The sequence below is a fragment of the Sporobolomyces salmoneus genome (genome assembly GCF_050403485.1).
Source record: "Sporobolomyces salmoneus JCM6883 DNA, S_salmoneus_JCM6883_v1_ctg26, whole genome shotgun sequence".
Taxonomy (NCBI): Eukaryota; Fungi; Basidiomycota; class Microbotryomycetes; order Sporidiobolales; family Sporidiobolaceae; genus Sporobolomyces; species Sporobolomyces salmoneus.
In genome coordinates, this window is record NW_027481137.1 from 13,248 (window position 1) to 38,856 (window position 25,609).

Sequence of the window (25,609 nt, forward strand, 5' to 3'; positions counted from 1 at the left end):
CACAGAAAGAGAGCTTGCTATATACTAAAAGAGGAATGGGATAAATACTTTTGTCGAGAAAGAGAGAGAGAAGGGATCTTTTAACATGCTAGTATAGAGGACAACAATGATTGCTAAGGCACACAGCGCGCGCGCGAGAGAGAGAGAGACTGAACAGAGGGGTATCGTAAGAATCCGAGTTCATACCTTGACGGTTCCGGAGGATTGAGCTTTCATCTCCTTTTCGATCAATTCTTCTTCCAACTTCTTGACTTCTCGTAGAATGACGGCTAAGCTTTTTCCTCCTTTGACGAGCCAGCTATCGACGGCATCTCGAGGGTTATCGAATGAGACTTCTCGAGCTCGTTTCGCGTTCGAATGATCGGAGTTGCGAGAATGGTGAGGGTCGTGATCTTCGGCGAACCCGGTCAAGGCGATCTATCCATACAATGGCAAGGTGAGTTCTGACTTCCCTCTACGCGACGAAGTAGAGAGAGCCCGACTCACGATTCGACAACGAGGTAAATTGTTCGTCCTTTCGAATTTCCGGATTTCGTGGCTCGCTTGAATTCCATCCTGTGAATGCGATCCCCTAGATCTATCAGGTACTGTCTCCTATAATACGAGAAAGAAAAGAATCCACTCACGAGTATAGGCATTTGAACATCTGCTAGAATCAAATTGAATCTTCCGCTTTCTGCCGCGTAAACATCGACTGCTTCTTGACCATTCTCGGCTTGAGCGAATTCAATCCCCTACAGCGCACACCGTACGTCAGCTCGAGAACGACGAGGAGAAAGAGGAGAGAGAGTAAAGACTCACTTTTCCAGAAAAGAGTTTCGTCAAAATCGATCTCCCGATCGCATTATCATCCGCGATCAACACTCTCACTCGTTCAGCGAATCGTTTACTTGGACTCGACGGGATGAATCCTTCTTGTTGATTTACCGTCGCGAGTTCTTGAGGTGGAGAAAGTTTCGTCATCGTCGTCGTCGAATTCGAAGAAGGGGGAGAGAACGCAGAATTCGAGGAAGAAGCGGAAGTCGGTAGGGAGAAGAAATCTCCATTCGAAGGATTTTGCGAGATAGGCTGAGGAGAACTAGCGGTTCCAACATGGAGTTTAGCCATTTCGTCGACGAAATCTTCATCCGTTCCAGTTTTCCCCAAGAAACTCGGTTTCCTTCGAGAACTCTTCGATCCGTTCGAAGCCGACGAGGTGGTTCGTCGAAGTTGACCAGGTTGTTGGCCTACGGTAGCTTGTGCGTTCGAGACGGCTCGGGAGAAGTCGAAGTTTGATTGTTCTTCGAACGGAGAAGCGAGGGGAGCTCCGGGGTTGAAGAGGGAAGTCAACTCGTCCGAGATGACGCGTTGTCGGTAGGCCGTTCGAGTCGATAATTTGCAGTGACGAGCGGGAGGAGGAATATCACTCTCAGCGATCGAAGTAGGGAGGTTCGGGGAGTTCGGAACCGATGCGTCGTCGAGGGAACAGAATTCGAGGGGAACGAGGATTCGAACGGTCGTTCCTTCTCCAAGGGCCGAAGTGACATCGATTCGTCCTCCCATTCGTCGAATGATCGTGTCGCAGATCGACATTCCGAGTCCAGCTCCATTCGCGAAAGGATTTCTGAGAAAATAAACGAGGATTCGTCAGTTTGAACTGTCTCGAATTGAGAACAGTCGACAGGGGCTCACTCTTGTACGAATGGAGTAAAGAGTTTCCCATCCCTCAAGAATTCTTCCGACATTCCTCTACCCGTATCTTCGATAACGAGTTCAACGACTCTTTGATTCGTTCCTAATTCGATCGACGATGAAATAGGTGCTTCAGCGACCGTAAGTTTCACATATCCGTCTTTCGTGAATTTGAGGGCGTTCTATCGGTTCGAAATTGAGGTCAGCTCATGACATCCTCGATTGAACGGAGAGAAACTCACTCCGAGAATATTGAGTAAAACTCGTTTCATCCCACCCGCATCAACCCAACAACCCCAATTCCTCTCCTCGACCTCCAGAATAACATCCACACTCCCTTTCGGATTATCCGAAGGTTTCCCATTCGCCATGGCCGCATCTGCACTGACTAAATCGACTCGCTTCTTTCGAACCCAGACCGCTTTCGTCACGTCTTCCGCGAGGGATTCGAGGTCGTGTCTCGCGAGGGAACGCTTTTGAGCAGCTTCGATCTCTTCGGGAGAGTTGTTTGAAAGCTTCGAGAAATCGAGAGTATCATCCAAAACCGATCGCTGTACGGACACCGATTTTTAGTTCAGCTCGAGAGAGACGACTAAACGAGGGAAGGGTACGTACGAGCGATTCGAGACAAACGTCGGCGACGTCGAGTAAAGGAGCGAGTTTGAGTAATTGTTGAGGACTCGCGAATTCTCGGATCAGTTCAACTTGAGAATTAATCCCATGTAACGGTGTACGTCTACGGAAATCGCTTGCATCAGCTCTAGCTCCCGTGAAGCCCGGTAGAGTGTGGAGCAAGAGACATACAATTCATGAGAAATTTGAGAAACGAATGCCAATTTCGCTCGATCGGCCTCTAAAGCTCTCTGTCTCAACATCGCACTCATCGCGACCGCTCCAACGTTCTGAACGAACGCTTTATCCGAAGTCGTGAATTGGAAATGAGCCTCGGTCGAAACGAGGACGAGGAGAAGAGCGGGGGAACCATCGATATCGAAAATGGGAACGATACAGGATGCGGTTGAATTGGGGGGGAGTACGGCGAAGAAGGCGGAATGACCAGTTGTTGGATCGAATTCAGTTCGATTCGTCTGTTACCATGACAAAGAATCAGGTAAAGAAAAGATGGAAGAGAGAAGGGAGAAGGGAGAAGGAGAGACGTACTCGGTAGAATTGATCGAGAGTTTCAACAATACAAGGTAAGAACCTAGGTTTCGTCGTCATCTCTTCCCAATCGACCTCGTCTCCCGAACCTCCCAACAAATAAACTCTCCCCATTCCCGTCGAAGTTTTCTGCGTTCGATTCTTCGTCGTTGAACCTTTCGACGAATCATCCCCATTCGGTAGTTCTAGGTTGTTGTTCTTCTTCGGACTCGTAGGTCTTGATGAACCGGCGACTGATCGACCAGCTCCCATATCCGATGAAGTCGGTTTCAGAGAAGAAGCCGTAAGGAAAGGTAACTCGTAATCCGTCCTCAACGGAGCTCTGAAACTCCTCAAATCGAAGAACGCCGCTCCCGAACTCTTCGTCAATTCCTTGAGGTATATCGCTGCTTGTTCGAAATCTTGCAAAGTCGACCTTTCGGACTGAATCGCTCGAGTTGAGGGAGCTGAATGCTGTTGATGTTGTTGGAGGTTGCAAGCGGCGAGAGGATCGGTACTTTTGCTAGGGGTGAGAGGGGAAGATGATCCGGGAGATGAAGAAGGAGGAGGAATAAGAGTCGAATCGAGGAAACCGGCGAGGAAATCTGATCGTTTCTGTTCCATTTCTCTTCGAGCACTTTCGAATCCGAGTTTGAACTGGCAAGCAACAAACGAGTATCAACACAGAAATCATTCCTATGAGGAGAATGAGAGAGAAAACGTACCTCTTGAGAAGCCATGTAAGCGAGATCTTTCAACAACTGTTGATCTTCTTCCGAGAACTCATCCTGTTTCTTCGGTTTATTATCGATCAAACACAACGACCCAACCGGTAACTCATCCGGACATTCTTCTGATGCGTTCGATTTCGGCGAAGAGTCGCTTGGAACGGCAGGTTTGTAAGTCGGAACGGTCACGTTTGCCGATGCGTAAAAAGCGAGAGTTCCTCCTTGAGTCGTATTGTAAGGCTATATTTAACGAGTATGATCGTCAGTGAGAGAGTACTCTGAGCACAACGGAAGAGAACTCGATTAGCTTACATTCTTTTCGAAGCGAAAATCTCGAGATGCGTCGGGAACGACGAATGGTTCTGTAGCGTTTATTCTCGTTATCGCATGACAACCTATTGAGTAACAGCGACTCGATCAGTCGACATTCGTATGCGAATCGGAGTCGGGACTTACAGAAACTTGATTCGATCGGTAAAGGACGAGGAGCGACGTTTGGAGGGGGATCTGCCTGACCCGGTACCCACCCAGTTTCCGCTACGAGTACTTGACGATCTTCCAGCACTCTACATCGCCAATCTTTATCAGTCTTCACTGGAGGAGGAGAAAGAGGGGAAAGGGAGAGAGACTGACAAGGTGATTATGACTGTATTCGTTTTAAAATGAGCTTTCGCAATCCTACAAATCCTATCGATCGCGCTCTGTCTCTCTGCCTTATCCAATCCATACCGTTTGATCGTTCTCAATCGTTCAGCTTCGAATCTACCCTTCGGAGCCGGGAGATAACCGTTCGATTGGTAGAAATCGTAAATCTCTTCAGCTGATTCCGGTGGTCGATGAGGAGTGTTTGGCGGGAATTTCCTCGATGAAGAGGTAGAAGAGGGAGTCGTCGAGGGCACAGAAGAGGCGGTAGAGGATGAAGAAGTGGAACGATCGAAAGATGGAGAAAGTGAACTCGATTCTGAAGGAGTTGCGGAAGATACCGAGGGAGATGGTCGGGTTGTTGTACCTTTTAGTGTATCTTCAGAGGTCGTACGGTGTTCGAGAACTGCTGGTTTCGAGGGAGGTCGATTCGAAGGGAAATGTCCTTTCGAGTAATCAGAGATCCATTCACTCCAATCCATATCCGGGTTAACCATATTATCTTCACTCAGCTCGTTGTAGAGAGTACTGTCGGTCGAAGAGGAAGAAGAAGGAGAAGTTGTTGTCGAGTTGAGGACGTCACCGCCGAGGAAAGTCGAGAGAGAAAAATGAGGAGAGGGAGAAAGAACAGGAGAGGAAGGGGAAGGGGCGGAAACAAGTCGGACTGTCGTGTATGAGTCTTCGTTGTTACCGTTACTGAGTTCTAGGAAAGTGTGGGAGGAGGGTGAAGAGAGCACTCGTTCCTTGAAACGCGAGTCGGAGTTTGTTGCAACTTTCGCTTCAACTTCGATCATGATCGCCAGGAACCGTTCGTCTCCTCTTGCGTTGTCCCTTTCTCTGCTTCGCTTCGTTGTCGTTCGTTCGTAGTACAGTAAGGAGGAGAGAGTAGCATTTCTCTCTCTCTTGCTTGGGCTTAATTCGTCTCTACAGTACAAAAAGTCGAGACTCGCTCGAGTTCTAGATTTCTCTCGCGACCCAAGTGAAGTGAGCTTTCATTTGATTGCAACCCAAATAAAAGTCGAGCCTCTCCGGGTCTCTATCGCGATCCTAATCAGATGTATCGAACGCGGGTGCGTCCGCGCCACGAAATCGATGGGAAGAAAGAAAGAGAGAGGGGGGAGAAAAAGACACTGCGCGAACGAGAAGAAACAAACGTTGACGAGCTCGTGTCGTCGGTGTCTCGGTCCAATGCGGTGAAACAACAGCGAAGCAAGTTGCGGTGACGACGATGAACAACGTTTCTATTTCTGCGTACGGGAGGATGAACCGGAAAAAAGGATGACAGCTTGTTTCGTTCGAGTCACTCTTCGAGCTTTACGAAAGCCGTCCTCCGGTTGCAGGGACAGAGTGTTACGAGAGGAGCTATGGAAAACAACGAAATAGCTTCAATGAGAGGTTGCGTGTCAGTCGTTTGACCGCGAGATGACCAGGTTTGCGAAAGGAGCTCACCTCGTTTTGAGACAGAAAGAAACGACGCTTTCGTCAATCGAAGGCCTTGACACTGTCCCTCGCTTCCATGACGAGAACAGGAAGGGAGCAACCTCCAAGAAGGCTCCAAAGCGAACAAACGACGGCACAAACAAGTCGATTAGAGACTGAGCTACATTCTGCGCCTGGCGACGGTCAAGAGTTAAGTTGGACATTGCAGAGCGAATCCATGAGAGACAATCCAAGATCGAAGGGAGAAGCAGTTGAATGTGAATGATCCTCACGTCAAAAGCTTCTTCCTTTTAGATTGCCCTTCAGAATCATTCGCTCTTCGATGCCAAACTTGAACTCGAACAATCGAGGCGCGGAATTCAACTCAACGTCGAATCGTCTTGAGTTGTACCGTCTAGTTGATCGAAGTCATCGAGCGCCGGAGTGAGCTGTCGAACTTGAAGAATGAGCGAGAAGGCGAGCGGGTCACGCGATCGAGGAAGAGACTGACTGGGGGGCGAAGGACGTCGTCGATAATGAAAGGATCACATAAGGTACGGTCGTTAAGAGAGGCGAAAGAAGAGGGAGAAGGAGAGGCGAGAATGTCGAGAGGTGGAAGGGAAGAAATGTTCGAGCGAAAGTCGAAAAGCTCTGCAGCGAAATACTATTGGCTCAGCTTAGGTTGAACTCATGAAGCGCGAGAGACGCGAGAAGTAACTCACTGCAAAGTATTCGATGTAGAATGATCTTGAAATGTTGGGCTTCGTCGAGACCGTCGAGCAAAGTCGTCGCACATTCGACTCGATCGAATCAATCTTTCTGCACAGCCAGCAACCTCCTACCTTTCAAGTTCACCTCCGTAGAAAGCCCCTTGGAGCGATCGCCCGGATTAGAAACGACCGGGAAGTCTCGAAAGTTCGCTTTCTGCCTCGCCGGCGAACCCGAAATCAATCCAGACCCCTGATCGTCATTGGTTCGTCTCGAGAAGAGAATTTGCCGAGGTAGATCAGGAGGCTGGATCGCATGGTTCGCAAGGCGGACAGGAAGCTGAACTTTCAAGATTTGCCGACTCGTATCCTGTCCCGCCGACAACTGCGAGCGACTCACTGCGATGAAGTACTTCTGAGGTCAAAGACGATGCTGCTGTGGATGAAGATCGTCCGATCGTGTCGAATGCACCACGTTCCTTGCGCTCGAGCGCCCGACGAGAATCGAGAGGAGAAGACGAGACCGTGATCAAAATAGCGAGGGAGTAGTGAGGATGGTGGGTGGCACATTGATCGGTTCTGGAACGTTGTGGAAAGGAGAGAAGAGCGGGAAGAGGTCGATCGAGGGATGAACGAGCTGCTGTGAATTGAACGACACGAAAGAAGTCAGCTTCACGCCGACTACATGGGCGCTCGACTCACCTGCGTGTTCTACCCACCTCTCTTCGAGGGGGTTGAGACGACGAGCTCTAGCGAAGTATCTCAGCGGGTTCGGAGAAGTTTGAGTGTTTCGCTGAAGCGTCGAGAAAGGTCGAGCGAACATTGACAACCTCGAGCTGGTTGAAGCTCAAGAGTTCATCAGCAAACGCTCGTCTCGAATCGTACGGAATAGTACTCACCGAGAGCGTACACGTCGAACGATCTTGAACGATACTCCTTTCGTCGATAAGTCGTCGAGCAAAGTCGTCGCACATTCGGATCGATCAAGCAGTCGTACTTAACAGCTCCATACCTCCGGATGGTCCTAAATACTCCTCGACATCACCGGTCGTAAGGTCACGATTCGAAGAAAGCGATCTCTGAGAACACAATATCTGAGAAACTTTCCCAAGCCGTGACCCCACGCTTGGGAAACGCCCAAGAGTACTTGAGGATTTGGAGATATCGGTGCTGGTGGATATGAGAACTTGATCGTTTCGAATGTACCACGTTCCTTGTGCTCGACCGCTCGACGAGGATCGAGGGGAGAGGAGACCGGAATCGAAAGAGGAAAGCGAGAGAGACGTCGCACGAGGAAGGAATGATCAGACGTGTGGTGGGAAAGAAAGGGGAAGGGGTGAGGGAAAGCGAGAGAGAGAGAGAAGAGAGAGAACGAGTTTAGTCGAAAAGCGATCCCGGTTTTCAAGCTCCGGAGAACTTCCGCGGATCGGCTGCTGAAGGAATTCCAGATAGGCCAGAGCCAGCTCGAAGCATTCGTACCGCCGACAGCACGCTGATTCTGGAGCAGAGAGCGGTATCAAAGCGAGCGTTGAGGCGGAGGTCGATTGAGCGTTCGGTCGAGTTGCTGTGGTAGAATTATACGGCCCTGAATCAGCTTCCCGCAGACTCATGACCTCCTTCGACTCACCAGAGAGTCCTCGCAGCGGTTGCCCGAGGTTGAGAGATCGAAATTGACGAAGAGAGATTGCCGGGTAAAGAGCGAGGCTGGGGTCTGGTGAACTGGCTTAACCAACCGGAAGAATCGGATGAAGTGACTGCTGAGGCATTCGAGCGGATTCAGGAGGGATTGAGAGTCGAGGCAGAAGTGAAGGAGTTCAACCTGTCAGTTCGCTCGATATAGTCTCTTCTTCAAGCTCGATCGAGGGGTGATCATCTCACAGATGTCTTACGAGAGCATTCAGAGTAGTAGAGCTCGAACGAGCGACCGAAAAAATGCTATTTCACAGAATTGCGAAAGCTGAACTTCAGTTTTCGTTTCCTTGGTTTCTCAGCTTCTCTCTCAATCACCAGATTTCTACTCCATCACCCGCCGCTCCAGGTTCCTAGACAGCTCAACATACGTTCCCGCTCAAAACCTTCGTCTCCGCTCACTCTCCAATTCATTCTCAACCCTCTCGACCCTCCTCCTCGACTCCCAATCCCTTCTGATCTCGTCCCTTTCTCTCCTCAACTCCTCTTCCCGGAACATTGCTCCACGTGTTCGTTCTCGAGAGTAGTCGGATGATGTCGGGATGGGGATTTGATCGGTGTGGAGGACTTGACGAATTCGACGAGATTCTTCGAGAGCTAGGGCGCGGTCGGTAGGCGAGATGGACGCGAGAGAGGCTAGGAGCAGACAACAAAGGGTTTACTGAATACGGTGGTCGAGACTATACAGATTAGAGCAAGGTTCCAAAGCAGGAAAAAAAGCTTACCTCTCAAGTCTGCGATTCGTAAACGACTGATCAGATCTTGGTTTCGCAGATCCGTCGAAATCGCATAGGCGGAATGATCATGACGAGGATAATTTCCGTAAGAGGCTGAAGATGACGGTTGGATGCGCGAAGGACGGTAAGCGCGGAGAGCAGAACGAGAAAAATAAGGTTGGTAACGACGACCGAGAGCTACGAACTTCATTCCGTCAGCGAGCGTATGACCGCTGAAGAGTTATGCAGGACGTACTAGGATGACGAACGAAACTCGAGCGATACGGCGTCGAAAACAAACCTCGACGAATCGGAACTGAACGAAGATGCGAGAGATCGACTTGACGTCCTCCGAATCTCCTGCTCCAGAACCCGTCTATATCGCTGCGAGTCAGATCCGTTCTGTTTCAAAGACTGAAAGAGATTGTACTGACTGTCGAGACCGAGACGAGATAAACGATTCAAATCCGAGAGTTGATACTGTCTCAACCTTTCCTCCTCCTCAAGCTCTTCCCACTCCAACCTCTCTTCCCATCTCCTCATTCTTTCAATCTCATCCAGCGTGTGATCCAATTCGAGTTGTTGTTGGAAATACTATCGATGACACGAATGCCTTCAACACTCGTTCGCGACGGAAGAGAGTTCAGCGATTCGACTCACAAGTAAGTCAGCCATAGCATACTGTTGTTCATCCCACCTTTCATCTCCCCACGCATCGTAAATCGGGACTTCACGATCAATCCAATTCGTGTATTCTTCCAGATCGAATCGTCCATCGTCCCACACTCGCTCGTCTACCGCATACCCTCGATCATCGTACAGGTCTCCTTCGTCGTACGAGTAAGCACCGGGAAGTTCACGCGAATCGTAATCGTAATCGAGGGGGAACTGGTGTCCGTACGAAAGTTGAGGACCTTCAGAGTAGCTGTAGGGAGTCGAGTACGGATCGTTGTAGATCGGTTCAGCGATAAAGCTGTTCTGATCGTGGTCGTAGTCGTAAAGCGGTCGATCCATGTCTAGCTCCAGTGAAGTGGAGAGAGAAAGGAAAGAAGGAAACGAAGCACGAAGCCTTTTCCTGCGAAAACGGGTCATCATCGCCGCGGAGTTGCCGAAACTTGTCCCATCACTCCTAGCATCATATTCGGCTGTATTCTGAGGTCAGGCTGAGCGGCGGAACGGAGCGTGAGGCGAGAAGAGGTGAGAGACGAGGAACCGATATCCTTGAACATTCGTAACATCCACGCCAGTGTTTCCGGGTCCTCTTCCGGGTTCGTACAGCCTACTTCCGTTTCAATGTCCACCTCGCACCAGATCAGAGCGAGAAACCGAAGAGTAGGTGATTGAAGAGTCGAGATTCGGAAGTCGAAGATCATCGTGAAGTAATGAGCGAGCAGCTGCGAGGTCGCCATTCCCGCTCTGCTGTACATCTTCCGTAGTGAACGGACTGGACGGCGCCAATATTCCATCGAGACGGAGGAAGTCAACGGAACGAAACGCGATCTCGAATCTTCTTTTAGAGCTTCTCTCACGCGACCGACATCTCCGCCTCTATAACCTCGAGCAGAACTAATGGGAGAAGGAACCGCGAATGGTTGTACGTACTCCACGCGTCTCCCCGTCTGCGTCTCAACTAACTCGCTTCCTCATCTGCAGTTGTTGTTCCTCCGCCTCAACTCTCGCCAGGATTCGAGTATCAGCCAGCGTTCGATGAGTTACTAGAACAGATCAGTAGTACGAATGTCGTCGAGTGAGCTCTACCTTTTCCTTCTTCACTCGACTTTAAAATTGACATCATCTCTCTCGTTACTCTCTCCCTCTTATAGCGCAGATTGGCCGATACTACGCGATATGATCAAATACAAATTAGCAAAGGTGCGAGACGCCGGCCTACCAAGTCAGAACTGAATGAGCTCAGCTGACTGAACTCCGGTGCCTTCGTCCACAGGCGATTGAAAACTTTCTAGATTTGGGGCCACCGTACCCTCTAGCACCGGAAGAAGCATATCATACACGGTCAAGAGCGTACGAGACAATAGACTACTTTACAGGGTGAGCGTTCCTCTCTTCGCTCGACATAGTCCCCGTTTCACTGATTCGCGAAAACTTGGTATGAGATAGACCACCCTTTACGATACAACGACTATGCGAGCTCCTCCTCTACCCACGGACGTGCTACAAATCACTCCCAAAATACCTTCGAGCTGTGAATCGAGTCCTCAGCGTAACTTCCGAACAATCAGTATTCACCGAAGATTCCTCCTCCGACCCATTACTCGCCGCTGCCGTCGCTTCAACTTCTGCCGAAACTCTCGAATCCCATTCGCTCGGAATCGTTCACGACGATAAAGTACATTCACCAGCTCATCACACTCATCGTCGTTCGACTACTCCAACTTTAATCCCTTCTCTCTCTTCCCCTTCTGCCTCTTCTTCCTCTCCCAAATCAACCCCTCAAGTGATACCCCTCTTATCCCCTATACCCTGGCTATCCTCCTCCTCATCCTCATCATCTAAGAAATCCTCTCCCGTTCCAACCTCCGCATTCGACGACGATGATCCTCCTTCTTCTTCCTCTAGTCCTTCCCGAAACTCCCTCACTACTCTCCCAATCGAAACTACTCGACCCTCTCATCCTCTGCATAACGGTTCACCTCCGAAAATCCCAGAAACGGCTACTCCAACCGGAGGATTAGTCGATGAAGTAGATCCCGGATCAGGAGGACTCGAAGCTGCTGAACCAATCGCTCTTTCTTCAACAACTACGAATCTACCCCCCACAACAACAACAACAACGAGTAGTAATGGTTCACCCGATTCGAAAGAGGACGAGAAGACACTGCAGCAGCACAAGGGAATGAGTCCGAATGATTTAATGATGATCAAGGAGGAGAAACCGGAGGATAGTTTGAGGAGTAGGTTCGTTAGGGCTAGTAGTCCGAAAGTAAAAGAAGAGGAGGAGGAGGAAGGGTCATCGATTGAGGAGAGGATGAAGGAAGGAGATTGAAAAACTAGTTATCATTCGTAATTTACCTGTTGTAAGCTCATAGGCGATGAACGGAGCAGAGACCTCGGTAGTGTGGCTGGGTTCACACTCCCAACGTCTCAGTCGAGCTACAGTGGTCGCGGATCGGGGGCGTTCGAGCTCAATCTGCCCCGAGTTTCGACATTGCGAAACGAAAGATGTTTTCGATTCGAGTTTTGTTCTTTCGCCTGCAGCCTCTCTCCCTTCTCGATTCACCTTAACTGATTGCTACGTGTCCTCGCGTCCATGCAGCTCGAGGGAGTCTTTGAGCTTCTAAGCGGGCCCAGACTTTTTCCAAGTCTTCGAGCGATCTGCGAAATTCAAAGTTCGTTCGTTGCCGTTCATTCTCTCCGTCTCTCATCATCCGCTCAACCTTCAAGAAGCCAAGAACAACAGCTATCGTACTACACGCCACGTTCTTAAGCTCTCCCCTACCGCAGAGAGGTCACCAGGCCTTTCAAGCAACCCGATCGAACCTCCTGCCTTGAACCCCCTCTGCTAGTTGAAAGCGCAGGAGCCCATTCATTTGGATAGCTCTTCAAGCACCTCCTTCCTTGGTCCTTTCTACCAGTAGCCCCACCATCTCCCTCTCTTGTCCCGCTCCACTTGTCCCGCTCCACATCTTTCCCCCTCTCTCTCTTTCATCGCCTTCTTTCAACATGTCGGCTACTTCGACAGTAGCGAAAGTGACTGCGAGTAAGTCCCCAATTCTGTCTTACCGACGAAACGGGAGAGCTAATCTCTTGTAAGGTTGATTAGCGCTCGTCGGAACTCCCCTCTCGACAATCACGACGGTTCTACCTCCCTCCGCATCTCAGCGACAATCGGCAGGTCTCTTCGATCCACATGCTCCTAGTCCTATCGCATTCTCGAGTTCCGAGTGAGTCCCCCCCTCATTTCTCCCATTTCAGCGCGGCGAGATCTAGCTCAACTTTCCTTGTCCCTCTCTCGAAACAGTCCCCTCGCGCTGTTCATCGTTCAGGCGTTCATAATCGTCGCTTTTTCGAGGATCTTGCACGTAGGATTACGCTATGCACGACAACCTCGAGTAATTAGTGAAATCGTTGCAGGGATTTTACTCGGTCCAACCGCATTCGGTGAGCTTGCACTTCTCTTGTCAGACGATAACAAATCACTGACGAGATGAGGGCTTCACTAGGTCGTATTCCCGGGTTTACGACGATGATTTTCCCTTCGGCTTCAATTCCTTATTTGTATCTCGTCGCGAATATCGGTTTGACTCTGTTCCTCTTCCTTATCGGTTCGTTCCCTTCTTCTCCCACTCCACTCCAACTACACCTTCGACGACTGACTCGACCCGAGAATTGCGTGCGTAGGTATGGAGATCGACTTGGGTTTATTCCGTCGCAACGCAAAAATCAGTACGACGATCTCGGTCGCTTCAATCGCGGTACCTTTCGCTTTAGGGGCTGCAGTTGCCGTAGGAGTATATCGAAACTTTATCGACCCTTCGAAAAGTTTCGGAGTGTTCATTCTTTTCGTCGGAACCGCTTTGTGAGCCCCAAAAATCCTCTTTTGTCTCCTTTTTCCCTCTCTCTCGAGCTGACTTGTTTGCTCGTTCAGCTCAATCACTGCGATGCCCGTCTTATCCCGTATTCTTCTCGACGAAGACCTGATCCAAACCTCTGTCGGAGTGATCGCCCTCTCCGCCGGAGTCGGCAACGACGTAGTCGGTTGGCTCCTCCTCGCCCTCGCCATCACCCTCTCGAACGCCGCCTCGGGTCTAATCGTCCTCTACACGCTCTTGACCTGTATTGCCTGGGTTCTCTTCCTTTGGTTCGTAGGGAGACCGCTACTCAAGTTGTTGTCGAGGAAAACGAGGAGTTCGGGAGAATGGGGTCCGAGTCAAACTATGACGGTTTCAGTCGTGTTTGCGGTCCTCGCGAGCGCTTGGTTCACTGATAAACTCGGAATGTGAGTCACTCTCTCTCGCGCATTCGACCTGGAAGGACGGTAACTGATGGAAGATGAGTCGGGGTTCGTAGTCACGCTATTTTCGGTGCTTTCCTGGTTGGTTTGATCGTTCCGAAAGATATCCGTTCACCTCTTACCGAAAAGATCGAGGATCTCGTCTCGGTCCTTTTCCTTCCGATCTATTTCGCACTCTCGTGGGTCTCTTCGATTGGACAATCTCTCTCTTTAGCGCTTGAGATTGACCAGATATCCGTCGACCCACAGTGGATTCAAAACCGATCTCGCCTTGCTCAACACGGGCAAGATGTGGGCCTGGACGATCTGCGTCATCGTCGTCGCGTTCTTCAGTAAATTCGCTGCTTCCGGAGCAGTCGCTCGTGTGTTCGGAATGACTTGGAGGGAATCTGGTGCGGTCGGAAGTCTAATGGGTACGTTTGCATGTGCCGTTAGTAGCTGCTTTGAGACTAACCCACATTCTTCGTGCGAATTTAGCTTGTAAGGGTTTGGTCGAAATCATCGTGCTCAACATCGGACTTCAAGCGGGAGTCTTGAACGCAGAGGTCTTCTCGATCTTCGTTATGATGGCCGTCGTCAGGTCAGTCATCCTCTCCTCATCCTCTCGCATTCTCTCGACTGTTTTTCGTACTGAATCGAAATCAAAACAGTACCCTCTTGACCGCTCCTCTCACGATCGCCTTCTATCCCGCCTCGTACCGTCGCAAGCTCGAACTTGAACGCAAGACTCTCACTTCGAGTGATCGCGACCTCTCTCGTTCGACGACCGAATCGGATCTCTCTTCGAAACCCATTTCTCGATTCGCGATCGTTCTCGAGCAACTCGACCATTTCGGACCCATCATGGACGTCGTACGACTCGTGAAAGGTCAATCAGAACTCACTACCGATTCTTCTACCTCCGACGAAACCTCGTCGACCGAAGTCGACCGTAAAGGACCTCCTTCTTCTCCCTCAAGCTCGAAATCGATCGTTTCCCTCGCCGCATTCCGTCTCGTCGCTCTCACTGAACGTACTTCTGCTCTCCTCCACGCCGCCTCTCCGATCCCAACCCTTCTTCGCTCCGACGCTCTCTCTCATCTCCTCCGTTCCTTCGCGGCCGGTCTCGGTGTCCCCGTCAATTCTCGACTAAACATTCTATCAGAGGAGCAATACTCTTTTCAGATTTCGAAATGGGTCGAAGAAGAAGAATCGGAAATGGTCGTGATTCCTTGGTCGCTCGATGCGGCTCAAGATCCTTCGAACAATGGGAAAGGGAAAGAAGTCGATGAGGTTGATGGTGGGTTGATCGAACAATACATTAGGAACCCGCTTGAGGGCTTGTTCGGATTGAATGATTCGAAGGGAGCGAGAGGAAGGAGTGGTGGAGAAGCGGCGAGTTATGCGACGTTTGCTCGAAGAGTCTTTGCTGAAGGTGAGTCTACTCTTGCTCTACTAACTCTACAAGAGTTCAATACTGATGTCTCTCTCTGCGTAGCGCCTTGCAATGTCTCACTCTTCCTCGAAACGGCTCCCTCGACTACTGCATCGAACGGTTCTCTCCCAATCTACAACTCTCACATCTTCCTCCCCTTCCACGGTGGTTCCGACGATCGAGCCTGTCTTCGTCTTCTCGTTCAACTCGTCTCGGCGAACCCTCATCTCTCCGCAACCGTTCTCCACGTCGTTCGAGCTGCCGAACCCACCTCCGCCGACCTCGCTTTGAGCAATTCTACCTCTTTCAACGACGAGAAGGTTCACCAATCACCGAGCTCGTCGTCGGAACAAGAGAACCCAACGTTTACGGTACACGGAGCTGCGAACGCTACCGATACTCTCTACCCGACTCTCGCTCGAGAAGGAAACGGAATGGAATCTGAAGCTCAAGATGACGTTCTCCTACACCGTTACTTCTCTCCTACGTCCTCCTCCTCCGACGGTGAAACTCAACCCCGAACGAAAGAACTCGAAGAAGCTCTCAAACGAATCACTCACGAGAAACAATCGACGTCTCAACCAATCCAATACGTCCTCTCTCGTGTCGCTTCCCTCTCTTCCTCCGACTCTCCTCGTCCTCTCGTCGTCCTCGTCGGTCGTTCTCGTCTCGACGCTCCCTCTCATTCCGCCGAAATCACCCAACTCCTCAAAACTCACGCGGACCGAGTTCAACGCTCGATCTGTGTATCGACCGAAGTCCGTCGTGCGTTGGGAGATCAGGCAACGGCTTGTGTCGTAGAAGGTTCGGCTTCGCGAGTTTGGGTCGTTCAGAATAAAGGAAAAGGTGGGAAAGTGAGAGACGACATCTAGTTTTTCGTTGTCTCTCTCGCGTTTGTAGGATTCTCTCTCTCCGTCTCTCTCCTCATCTGTACTACTCAGCTTTAGGTTCGCTTTTCACGAGTCCTCACTCCATCTTGTCGTTTCAAGTATTTGTTGTTTGCATTCTTTCGTTTTCTTCTCCTCGTTCTCTCTCGATTTTCTTTGTTACTACTCGTTGTCTCTGTTCAACGTCCTTGTCTTTGAGCTTTACGAAATGCAGCGCATTCCTACTCGAACTGGAACGAAGCTCGGGAGAGAACAAAGGAGATTGTAAGATTTCTCAGCAAAAGTGTAGTGACTCGAGTGCGAAACGAGCTAAGCTCGATCAAGATCGGGAATACACGATCCTTTGACGATTAGTGAGAGGCACTGAAGCCTTCGAGAGCGATTCTTCCGGGTGTCGAGGCAGATTGGCAACTTGTTCTTTTGAGTCCTCGATGAGACGTTCCAATTCTAGTGGGCGAAGATCAATCTCGTTTGTATAGTATGAGCAGAGATCATGAGCCCCGGCAGCCTAGCAGGAATCCCTGAACTTCCCTAGCAGCGGAAGGCAATGGAGAGAGAGCGGAGAACACACGGAACGGAGAAGGAAGCGAGGACTGAGCCTGATGCAAGGCTGAACCGGTCGGACAGGTTGCTGAGTAGACGAACGTGGATTGCGAGCCTCAACGATGGTGTCTAGCGAGTCGAGTGATTCAGAAAGGGAAGAGATCAAAAGCCGAAACAACTCTTCCTTCTCCCTCTACCACTTCAGAGTTTGTTCATCGGCTTACATCGAGATCTCGTTGAATGGTTCAGTCCTCCAACTCTCGAAGGGCGAGCAACGCGGCGACACCTCCAGATTCTACGAGGCGCACGACGTGGCGTATACTCATGAATTCGAGGGAGTAAATCGAATGAACTTTGCGATTTCAAAGGGACAAACAGACGAGAACAGCAACAGATAGACAACATAGAGGACGTCGATAGTCGTACAGATAGGAAGAGCTAGACGCGGATGCATGAAGATCAGCTAACGAAGCCGAAATCGAGAGAGATGAGCGAACTCGTACCTTTTCAATTTTAAGAAACGGTCGACAAGGAACGACAACAGAAAGTGAGAGTCGAAAACGAGGAGAGTGATATATAGTCGTACATTGATGTAGACTGTCGTTACATAGTCAAGGATCAGTCCATGAACCCGCGAAGAAAGGGAGAAGAGAAGTAGACTCACCTTCTTTCGAGCGAGAAGTTCACTCCATGACATACAACGCGGGAGACCAATACTCTCGCTTGACTGTAATTCCATCGTTGTACTCGTCCAGCCAGATCATTCCATCCTCCATCAAAGCTTTCTCAATCGCGTGCTCGACTCTATCCATCCTCCATTTCTCTCCCGTTTCCTTCTCTGTGAATGCCTGCACTTCATCCCGCGTAACTGCTCCTCGCCCCGTATCGGATGCGGCTTCTATCACGACGAGAGAATCTTTGTCGAGTCCGCCAGGAGAACATCGAACGACTTTCTTTCCTCCGACTTGAATTATCCTGTATCCGCAACCTAGAGGATCCAGCGCTTCGATCGCTCTTTGTACATCCGATTCCGATACATCCGCAGTCGTCGTACTCTTTCCATTCGTCGTCGTTGTTGTGGAGGAAGAGGAGGGAATCGACCTCAATCGCCTCACATCGCTTAAGACTTCATCTAACGCGACTAACCCACCTCCTCGATCTCGTTTCTTCAAGCAGACGTCGACGATTTGTACTCCTAGAGCGTAATACCAATCTCCCACGCCCATTTTATCCCATAATCCTTTCGCTCCTCCTCCCAAGGGATCGACTCCCAACTCGGCGCACAGCTGCGAGAAGTGAGTTCGGAATTCGGGAGAGGACAGGATCTTCTGTCGATGGTGACTCGAGAACGTAGAGAGAGCGGATTGGAAGGTAGAGAGTTGAGCAGCGAGAGAAGCGGATTGTTGAGCCGCGAGGGAAGAAGATAACGAAGAGTAAGAGTTCGCAGAGTCGAGATGCCGTTGCAATGAGCTGTATCCGGCTGTACGGCGTGCCATTCCGAGAGTGGATCGAGTTGGAAGAGGGGAGAGAAAGGGAAAGGAAAGCTTGATCTTTTTTCGCTTCCTACCTCTCACCGACACCCTCGTAAAGGCTCTCTTGAAGCTCGACGAAAGCTTTGACTGCTGTGCTCTCCGCCGCGCTGCTTTGGTCCTCCCTCGGGAGGAGTATGAGTACTTTCCCCTCCTCATTCAACCCTCCCGCTCCGCCTCCTTGACCAGGCGTTGGTGTGTGGTCTGCGCGGCACGAGATCAGAACCACATCAACGGCAAGGTACGAGCTGCTTCGTACCTCGCAGAGAGACTCGATCACACCTTTGCTCCGAATAAAGTGTCCTCTTTTCCCCGGTCCCCCTCCAAGTCCTCCCTGTTCCCTCGCACTGGTCTGACCCTGCATCCGTCGTTCCTTTCGGTCCTCGACAGCTTCCTTCGTTCCGTCTCAAGCTGCTCTTGCTGGTTCTCGGTCGCTCTTTCGTCAAGGACCGCGCTGGACTCGAACCTGACTTTGTTTCCGTTTCTTGCTGCTTCAGCCACGTCGACAACTCAGCTCCGAACAGATGCGCGAGAAGGTATGGCACGAGGAGGTCTTCAGGGCGATCTTGAGACCCGAAAGGAAGGTGGCAGAGAGACCTGATTCGAGCCTTTCGACGGAACGCAAGAAAGGGCTTACTGTAGGTCGCTAGTTTCCGTCAAGCGTTTCGCGGGACGATCGCCCACGGTGGCAAAAGTCTAGGGAGCGCATCATCGGCGAGAAACATCAGATCAATCACAACAGACAACAACGATTTCGACAGAACAGAGCGACTCGTCCTTCGATTCCTTCTTCTCGATCTTCTTTCGGTTTATTACTCTCGAGTCTTTTTCCTCCAATCATCTTAGCTGTTCAACGACTGCAAAGAATGGTCAAACGGTAGGATGAGCTGAGGAATTTCGCCAAAACAGAAACAAACTCACTCGTCCCAATACCAAATCAATTCGACTCCTGCTTTCTCCAACAGAGCGCGCAACCCGGCAAGTACCAGCTCGGTTCTTTTGTGGTCGCCGTCAGGTACGTTGGGATTGTCGTAAAGGCGGAGTTCGCGAATTCCAGGGTGAGAATCTCCTCGGTGAACGAATGAAAGGGCAGTCTCAAAGAAGGGGAACACTGTCAAATTGATGCGAATGCAAGATCTTGGTAAAAAGTAGTCGAATTCCGAGTCTTTCTCAAGTAGGGAGAGAGCTTCGCGCGAGAGAGTGAGTTCGTCGAGGATCGGGCACGAAAAGCGGAGGGAACTGAGGAAGGACGTAATCTCAGCGGAGGATGGGTACGAAGCCGAAGAGTGGCAGATTGAAAGGTGGGTCAAGCTGGGCCATTCCGAGACATGGAACTTCGGAAGGAGGTTGAGGGGAATCTTGAGTTTTCGAAGAGAGCTTTTCGAGCCGGCGCAGAGGGCGTCGAAGACTTCTGCAGAGGAGTCGAGGAGGAAGAGTTTTTGTAGTCTCGAGACGAAGGGCGATTGCGCTTGCGAAAGGATCGATGGTTGGACAGAATCGAGAGGGTGTTCACTCAGTTCGAGGGAACGGAGATTCGGGAGTCTACTGAGCGGCCCAAAGCACTCTGATTTGACAACCTTGTCGAAGCTGAGAGTTTGTAGTCGATCCAAGTGGGGGAAGAAGGCACCACAGTGCTTGAGATTGAACCATTCGTCGTTGTCAAAGCGGAAAGAGGTTGCTCGGGTTAGAAGCCCCATCACCGTCGCAATAAGCGTCTGAGTCGTAACGAAGACCGCAGAGCATTCGACCCCCAAGTCAATGTAGCCGCGACGGAACGACACATTCTTGACGAGCGAGGCCAACTTCGAGTTGGTTCCCACAGTCGAGAGTAGTCGCCAACTACTTTCAGAATAGCGGGCGACTTTGACATCCAAAGGGTGAGCGTATTCTGAAGAGCCTTGGTCCATGACGATGACGAAGTTGACCGAGCGATAGAGGTATTTCCTCGAAGGTTCGAGCCAATTGCGACAGACGAGAGAAGTCGAAACAAGGTCGTGATGGAAGGGATTCAAAGGGTCGATGTAACTCAGGATCTGATCGACGAGTTCGTTGGGGAGGAAAGGGATTGGCATCGTCGAAAGCGAGAGGAGGGAGAGGAACTGGATGGATCTATCGAGTCGGAAAAAGGTCAGCGTTTCTCCTTGGCACTTCAGATTTACTAGAAAAGCGACTATCGACTGGGATGAAGGGACTGAGGGGAAAATCAAGGGAGGCAAGAGAGCTACCTCGAGGAGAGTGGGAAATCGAGCGAAGTTCGCGCAACTCGCTCACGAGATTTGATCGCTGGGTTATATAGACTCACGAGAGTATTTCAATGACCCTCCAGTAGCTCAGACAGTCTCAGGGTTCGGTTCGACGCTGTTGACGACAAGTTGTGAATTCGATTGATGAAGGGAGATTTCGGTTTGAGGTTTGCACTGCCGAGCGTGAGACCGTGTTCAGATGCTACCCTTTACTCGTATCTCTTGATTGAGCGACTTGGTTGGCCGATTTGTAGGTGAGAGGGAGAGAGCAAGCCGAGGAACATTCGTCGAGTCCCTTTTGACCTTCATCACTTCACTCTATTCAACGTAAGATCCTGGAATAGCTTCGATAGCACCATCGTAGCCAATGAAAGCGATTCTGCCTCGCTCCGAAACGTCTAGAGGGGTCTTTCGTTTTCGTTGATATCAGCTTATCGGTTGAGCTCATTCGCGTCGTTTCCGGCTCCCTGCCTCATTTTGTACTTGTATTACAGTAGCTGCCTCAGTTTGATTTGCACTGATGGTTCAGCGAGTCTGAATAGCGAGGGACTGGAAGAGGACGGAGTTTCTTCGCAGAACTTTGTAAACGACCGTCCCTTTGTCGCAGCGTCGCCCTTTGCCCGCAATCAAGGTGCTGTTCGCTACGCATTACTAAGAACGGTAACTAAGCTCTCTCTAGACCTTTAGACGTCCAGCGCCCAGCACAAGCTGAAGTCTACTGAATGGACTGACCATTCGAAACTCTTTGCACCTCTCTCAGCGCAGGTCAAGCTCGTGGAAGGGATTGAGGTACAGAGTTGCAACATGGCGATAAGTAAGTAAGAGTCGTAGGAGGCGAAGGAAACTTGTCCAATTGAGAGGGGCACAGAGAGAAAGGAGCGAAGAGATGTACAGCTGAGAAAGTGAAATGGAATGGACAGCCTTTCTACACGCCGGTCCAGACGAACTTGTCGCTGAGTCGCATGAAGGTGCAGCGTCGCCAGAAGTTGATTTGAGAGTAAGGGTAGAGAGTCTGGAAGCGGACGAAATGAAAAGTCAAAGTCAGTGAGAGACTTCGACGGGAAGAGGACATCACGGGTTAAGCTCACGTGATACAACCCAGTCTTTTGGTCGACGTACCAACTCTAGAGACGAGATCGAGAGAGGTCAGCTGAGTCGACTACGCGAGAAGGAGGAAAGCCAACTTACGACTCCTCCATCCTTCTCCCAAACCTTCTTCTTCATCTCTTTTCGAATGTTCGCCATGAATTCGTCCTCTGCCTTCTTCGTGACTTCGACGTAAGGGGCCGGGATGAGGAGTTGAGGCTTGCGAAGTTGCTTGAGAATCGGTTTGATCAATCGGAACATGAGACTGTCGAGAGAAGCGATGGATCAGCTTGAATCTCGACGAGGGAGAAGAGGAGTAGGCGTACGTGATTTGACATTCGGAAGTGAAGAGAACAGACGAGTGTCCAGTCGCGGATTGAGGACCCATCAACCAGAACTGTCGATTCGAGGTGCCGAGTCAGACCAGCAGTCGATACAAGGGACGTCAATGGAGACTTACAAAGTTGGGGAAGTCAGAAACGCAGGTCGATTGGAAGTTCTTGACTCCGTTGTTGTTGAGTTTGTTCTGAAGTTGAACTCCTTCGTCGTTGTAGATTTTGAGAGGAAACAACCCTAGTCATCAAGGGAGGATCATCAGTCTTAGTCGTACTGTCAGAGGTTGATAAAGTGAGCGGACAATCCGATACTCGGAAACCCTGTAAGCCAGAAAGTTGAAAATCAGTTCCGATCCGCTTGAACTGAATTACTTCGCGAACTCACAGTAGCCAAGACGATCACATCAGCTTTGACCTTTCGACCGTTCTTCGTGTATACCGTGTCTCCCTTCGCATGCGTGACGACGTCGTCGGCGATGAGTTCCATGTTCGGCGAGTGAAGGGCTTTGTAGTAACCGCTATCGAAGACTCGTCGCTATATAGGCCGCTCGTGATATCAGACATGCGTACATTAGCAGAGCAGAGAAAGAAAGGCGACGCACCTTGGCGGCGATATCGAAATCAGGTTTCAGAACTTCCCAGTACTTTTGAGGAGCAGTTTCTTTGATGCTGAGGACGACAGGGAGGGTTAGTCGATCGCAAAGTTGGGAATGGAGCGGTGTGCGACTGACTACTTAACGGTATCCTTGACAGTCTGTTGACGGAACTTTTCACCCTTTCGAATATCGACAATTTTGAAATGCGTTTCCATGACAAAGAAGATCATTGTTCGAATAAACCATCCGAGCTATGGAGCAACATCGTCAGCTTGATTGCATCGAGAGAAGGAAGTGCTGAGACTCACTCCAGGAACCCATCTCATGAGGAAACGCAAAAGCCAGTTGTCGGGAACGGCAACTCGACGAAGAATCGATTGACGAGAACGAGCGATTTGAGTGACGGATTTGCAGTCTTTGACGATTTCGGGAACGATCTGAGCTGCAGAGCAACCTGTTCGACGCAAAGAGAGATCAGATTGAGGTTCGGTATATGGGCGGAGGAAGAGTTGCGACTTGCCGTTTCCAACGATAACGACATCTTTTCCCTTGATATCGACGGAGTGATCCCATTGCGCCGAGTGGAAAACATGTCCATCAAAGTCCTTCGGGTCGAAAGGAGGGTTGTTCGGAATACTTAGACCTCCGAGACAGGAGATCAAAATGTTGCAAGTTCGGGTTCGGACCTCCTTCGTTTCGAGATCACGGACGGAGAGAGTCCAGAGACCAGTCTTTCTCGAGAATCGAGCTTCTTCGACGGCGGTACGGAAGACGACGTAATCGAGGTTGCATTTTTCTTTGACGCCGTGAAGGTCTGCGACGAAGAAAATATTAGCCTGAGTCGCCTTTTGCCATAAGGAGGATATCGAAATGACTCACAGTTGAGGATCTCGCGCTGACCGGCCCATTGAGTCGAGATATCGTAGGCAGGCTCAAACTGAAAGAACGGCGAACAAATCAATCTCAGTTTTCGCTCGAAAACACTTCGAAGCAGACAGCTTACAGAGAACGAGTAGAGAGAGATAGGGATATCGCAGGCAGCTCCGGGATATCTATCGATCGCGAACAAAAGGTCAGTCTTGCGAAAGAAGCCGAATCGAGGCTCACTCCGAGTAAACTCACCTGTTCAAGTTCCAGGTACCTCCGACATCGCTGCTCTTCTCACTGTGGATCGCACCCGATGTCAGTCACAGTGAACAGAGCGACTGAGAGAGGAGGGAGACTCACTAAACAAGCACATCTTCGAATCCCATCTTCTTCTTCATTTGAATCGCGGCAGCCATTCCGGATAGTCCTGCGCCCATGATGATGCTATATATCCACAGGACATGAGTTTCGAGACGAGTGAGGGCAGAGAGGAGGAGAAACTGACCATCCATAATGATCTTTCTCATCGGCAGCGGAAGTCTGGTGGTAGCCATCCCAGGTGGTGAAGTGTTTCTCTGATACGGACATGATATCGAAGTCGTGTGAAGTGGGAGGAAGAGAGAAGCAGAAGTCGGAGGAGATGGATGGGGCCGACAATCGAAATTCACCTCGTCCGGCAAATTCAAGCGGTGACTTTTCGTTTTTGGCAAAGCTGTCGACTTTTCAAACAAACGAACACTTCGACGGAAGCGAGATACTCGGGTATTCGGAGCCTGTTTCGCCGGACTCGCCGCTCTCCCGACTGATGAGAGAGAGAACGAGCTCATTGCATTTCATCCAAAACTTCTTTGAGCTCAACGGCAAACTTCTGTTCGAGTCTACGTAACCAGTCCCTTACTCGGGGTACACTATCGTTCTCCCATACTTCCTTCGCGAGCTCCGGAACGACCGAGCGCATCATGATGTACCTATTCTCGAGTCGAAAATTCTGCGAAATCAGAAACAGCGTGGCGACAGCCGCACTCTCAAGTACAGACCAAGCTCACCTTCCATATGCCACGTAATCGACGTATCCGGGATTGTTGCCCGCAAGGTAATGCGTTCTTGAAAGCGTAGAGTCGAGAGGAAGAAGTGAAGATTTCGCATGTTGGAGCATCTCATCTGCAACGCTCGAACGAAACTAGCTTCAGCTTCCTGAACGGATGGAGGCAAAGTAGAGGGTGAATTCACTCTGGTCCTTGGCCCTCAAAGCATCCCAAGCTCCCGTTCCGTTCTTCGCATCCGAGGAGAAATATTCAGCGACCTGTGCAAGTCGATGATTCCGTCAGCAATCTTTCCTTCACCAGCAGCTTCAGTGGAAACTTCGACTCACTTCAGGTTCCATAAGCTTCCGTAGAGGTTCAGCAGCGAGTTCGACAAAGGTTGACCATTGAGAATCGGAAGAACCGAATCCTTCTGAAAACATCCAAGCGAAATTCTTCGCGAGGGTGCGAGAAGGCGAAGCTGGATCGATAGGAGTTGATAGATCGGGCTCGAAGAGGGAAGGAGCGTCGGGATAAGTCTCGTCGAGCCATCTGCGAGTGCAAGTCGATTCCGAAAGAAACGGGTTTAGCGAATTCGCGATAGTCTCGTCTTTCAGGACCGAGGACTCACTCGGCAATCTTCCATGAATCCATTAAGAATGTCCCGTCGGGCAACTCGATCAGAGGACCTGTGAGAAACCATCTCCAGCTCACAGTAATTCGGAAATTGTCAGCTACGAGCGACTCACAGAAGACCCGCTCGAATCCAGTCTTATCCTTCAACCAAGTCCTCGTATCATTATAAGTGACCGCCTTCGTCTCGAACGGGACACCTTTGTGCGCGAGCGAGAGACGCGTCTTCATCGTATTTGGGGAGTAGAACAAGCGGCTGGAGGAGGAAGGCACGAGGTCGTAGAAGATGATGATTGGTTCCGACATGCTGAGTGAGCCGTAGCTTGAGAGGTTGGCGGGAGAGATGTAGCAGCAGGTTGAGGGGTTAGATCGATCTTGACACGTAGACAGTTGTCGGCAAGCCGTTCCCTTCGAGGGTCAAGGCGAGGACGAAAAGGTTGGAACGATCTGTGGTCGGTGAGGAAGCGCAGGTGTAACGGTCGAGGATCCTCTCGGGAGGACGAACGAGGCCGTGGGTCGGTCAGGAGGGAAGATGCGAGAGACTGCCATGCGAGCGAAAGACGAGCAAAGCACGGTCAGCAGGATCAGAGTTCGAGAGACAGAGGGACGCACCGTGGCAGCACGGGAGCGACAAAGACGAAGACAACCGTCGCTGAAAGAGGTGGATGCGCAAGAGAGACGGTCCCTTCAAAACGCACGAACCTCTCGTTTCCCTTTTTCAATTGATCCACGCTCTCCTCTTTCTCCTTCTGCTTCTTCTCTCCTCTTTC

At 50.5% G+C, this 25,609-nt stretch overlaps 8 protein-coding genes across 8 annotated transcripts; 2 read left to right on the top strand and 6 right to left on the bottom strand.

Moving 5' to 3' along the window:
* Positions 1-180: 180 nt before the first annotated feature.
* Positions 181-4,975, bottom strand: JCM6883_005455 (hybrid sensor histidine kinase/response regulator; the record flags this gene model as incomplete). Its single annotated transcript, XM_076632393.1, has 13 exons — positions 181-417; positions 487-555; positions 627-734; positions 802-1,603; positions 1,672-1,853; positions 1,914-2,222; positions 2,287-2,407; positions 2,476-2,759; positions 2,833-3,468; positions 3,537-3,779; positions 3,852-3,934; positions 3,996-4,105; positions 4,173-4,975. 13 exons carry the CDS (start codon positions 4,973-4,975, stop codon positions 181-183), a joined length of 3,987 nt encoding a protein of 1,328 aa, XP_076487545.1.
* A 3,400-nt stretch (positions 4,976-8,375) lies between these two features.
* Positions 8,376-9,726, bottom strand: JCM6883_005456 (uncharacterized protein; the record flags this gene model as incomplete). Its single annotated transcript, XM_076632394.1, has 5 exons — positions 8,376-8,632; positions 8,722-8,910; positions 8,969-9,088; positions 9,147-9,306; positions 9,373-9,726. The coding sequence occupies 5 exons, from the start codon at positions 9,724-9,726 to the stop codon at positions 8,376-8,378; spliced, it is 1,080 nt and encodes a 359-aa protein (XP_076487546.1).
* A 555-nt stretch (positions 9,727-10,281) lies between these two features.
* Positions 10,282-11,716, top strand: JCM6883_005457 (uncharacterized protein; the record flags this gene model as incomplete). Its single annotated transcript, XM_076632395.1, has 5 exons — positions 10,282-10,306; positions 10,366-10,459; positions 10,536-10,584; positions 10,658-10,761; positions 10,831-11,716. The coding sequence occupies 5 exons, from the start codon at positions 10,282-10,284 to the stop codon at positions 11,714-11,716; spliced, it is 1,158 nt and encodes a 385-aa protein (XP_076487547.1).
* Positions 11,717-12,393: 677 nt separating this feature from the next.
* JCM6883_005458 (uncharacterized protein) lies at positions 12,394-15,970 on the top strand (the record flags this gene model as incomplete). Its single annotated transcript, XM_076632396.1, has 11 exons — positions 12,394-12,430; positions 12,494-12,614; positions 12,692-12,831; positions 12,894-12,995; positions 13,072-13,249; positions 13,319-13,669; positions 13,741-13,863; positions 13,934-14,097; positions 14,162-14,264; positions 14,335-15,098; positions 15,162-15,970. The coding sequence occupies 11 exons, from the start codon at positions 12,394-12,396 to the stop codon at positions 15,968-15,970; spliced, it is 2,892 nt and encodes a 963-aa protein (XP_076487548.1).
* Positions 15,971-17,211: 1,241 nt separating this feature from the next.
* Positions 17,212-18,024, bottom strand: JCM6883_005459 (EAP30/Vps36 family vacuolar-sorting protein; the record flags this gene model as incomplete). The annotated part of the gene is made up of 1 exon (XM_076632397.1): positions 17,212-18,024. The coding sequence occupies one exon, from the start codon at positions 18,022-18,024 to the stop codon at positions 17,212-17,214; it is 813 nt and encodes a 270-aa protein (XP_076487549.1).
* A 950-nt stretch (positions 18,025-18,974) lies between these two features.
* JCM6883_005460 (F-box protein) lies at positions 18,975-20,129 on the bottom strand (the record flags this gene model as incomplete). Its single annotated transcript, XM_076632398.1, has 1 exon — positions 18,975-20,129. The coding sequence occupies one exon, from the start codon at positions 20,127-20,129 to the stop codon at positions 18,975-18,977; it is 1,155 nt and encodes a 384-aa protein (XP_076487550.1).
* Positions 20,130-21,225: 1,096 nt separating this feature from the next.
* JCM6883_005461 (flavin-containing monooxygenase) lies at positions 21,226-23,772 on the bottom strand (the record flags this gene model as incomplete). Its single annotated transcript, XM_076632399.1, has 16 exons — positions 21,226-21,312; positions 21,389-21,424; positions 21,489-21,651; positions 21,713-21,783; positions 21,847-21,959; positions 22,024-22,042; positions 22,107-22,256; positions 22,324-22,390; positions 22,453-22,568; positions 22,626-22,771; positions 22,838-23,131; positions 23,197-23,254; positions 23,321-23,369; positions 23,440-23,481; positions 23,545-23,628; positions 23,690-23,772. The coding sequence occupies 16 exons, from the start codon at positions 23,770-23,772 to the stop codon at positions 21,226-21,228; spliced, it is 1,578 nt and encodes a 525-aa protein (XP_076487551.1).
* A 235-nt stretch (positions 23,773-24,007) lies between these two features.
* JCM6883_005462 (glutathione S-transferase family protein) lies at positions 24,008-25,145 on the bottom strand (the record flags this gene model as incomplete). Its single annotated transcript, XM_076632400.1, has 6 exons — positions 24,008-24,152; positions 24,231-24,345; positions 24,415-24,487; positions 24,557-24,758; positions 24,838-24,895; positions 24,956-25,145. The coding sequence occupies 6 exons, from the start codon at positions 25,143-25,145 to the stop codon at positions 24,008-24,010; spliced, it is 783 nt and encodes a 260-aa protein (XP_076487552.1).
* Between the last annotated feature and the right edge of the window lie 464 nt (positions 25,146-25,609).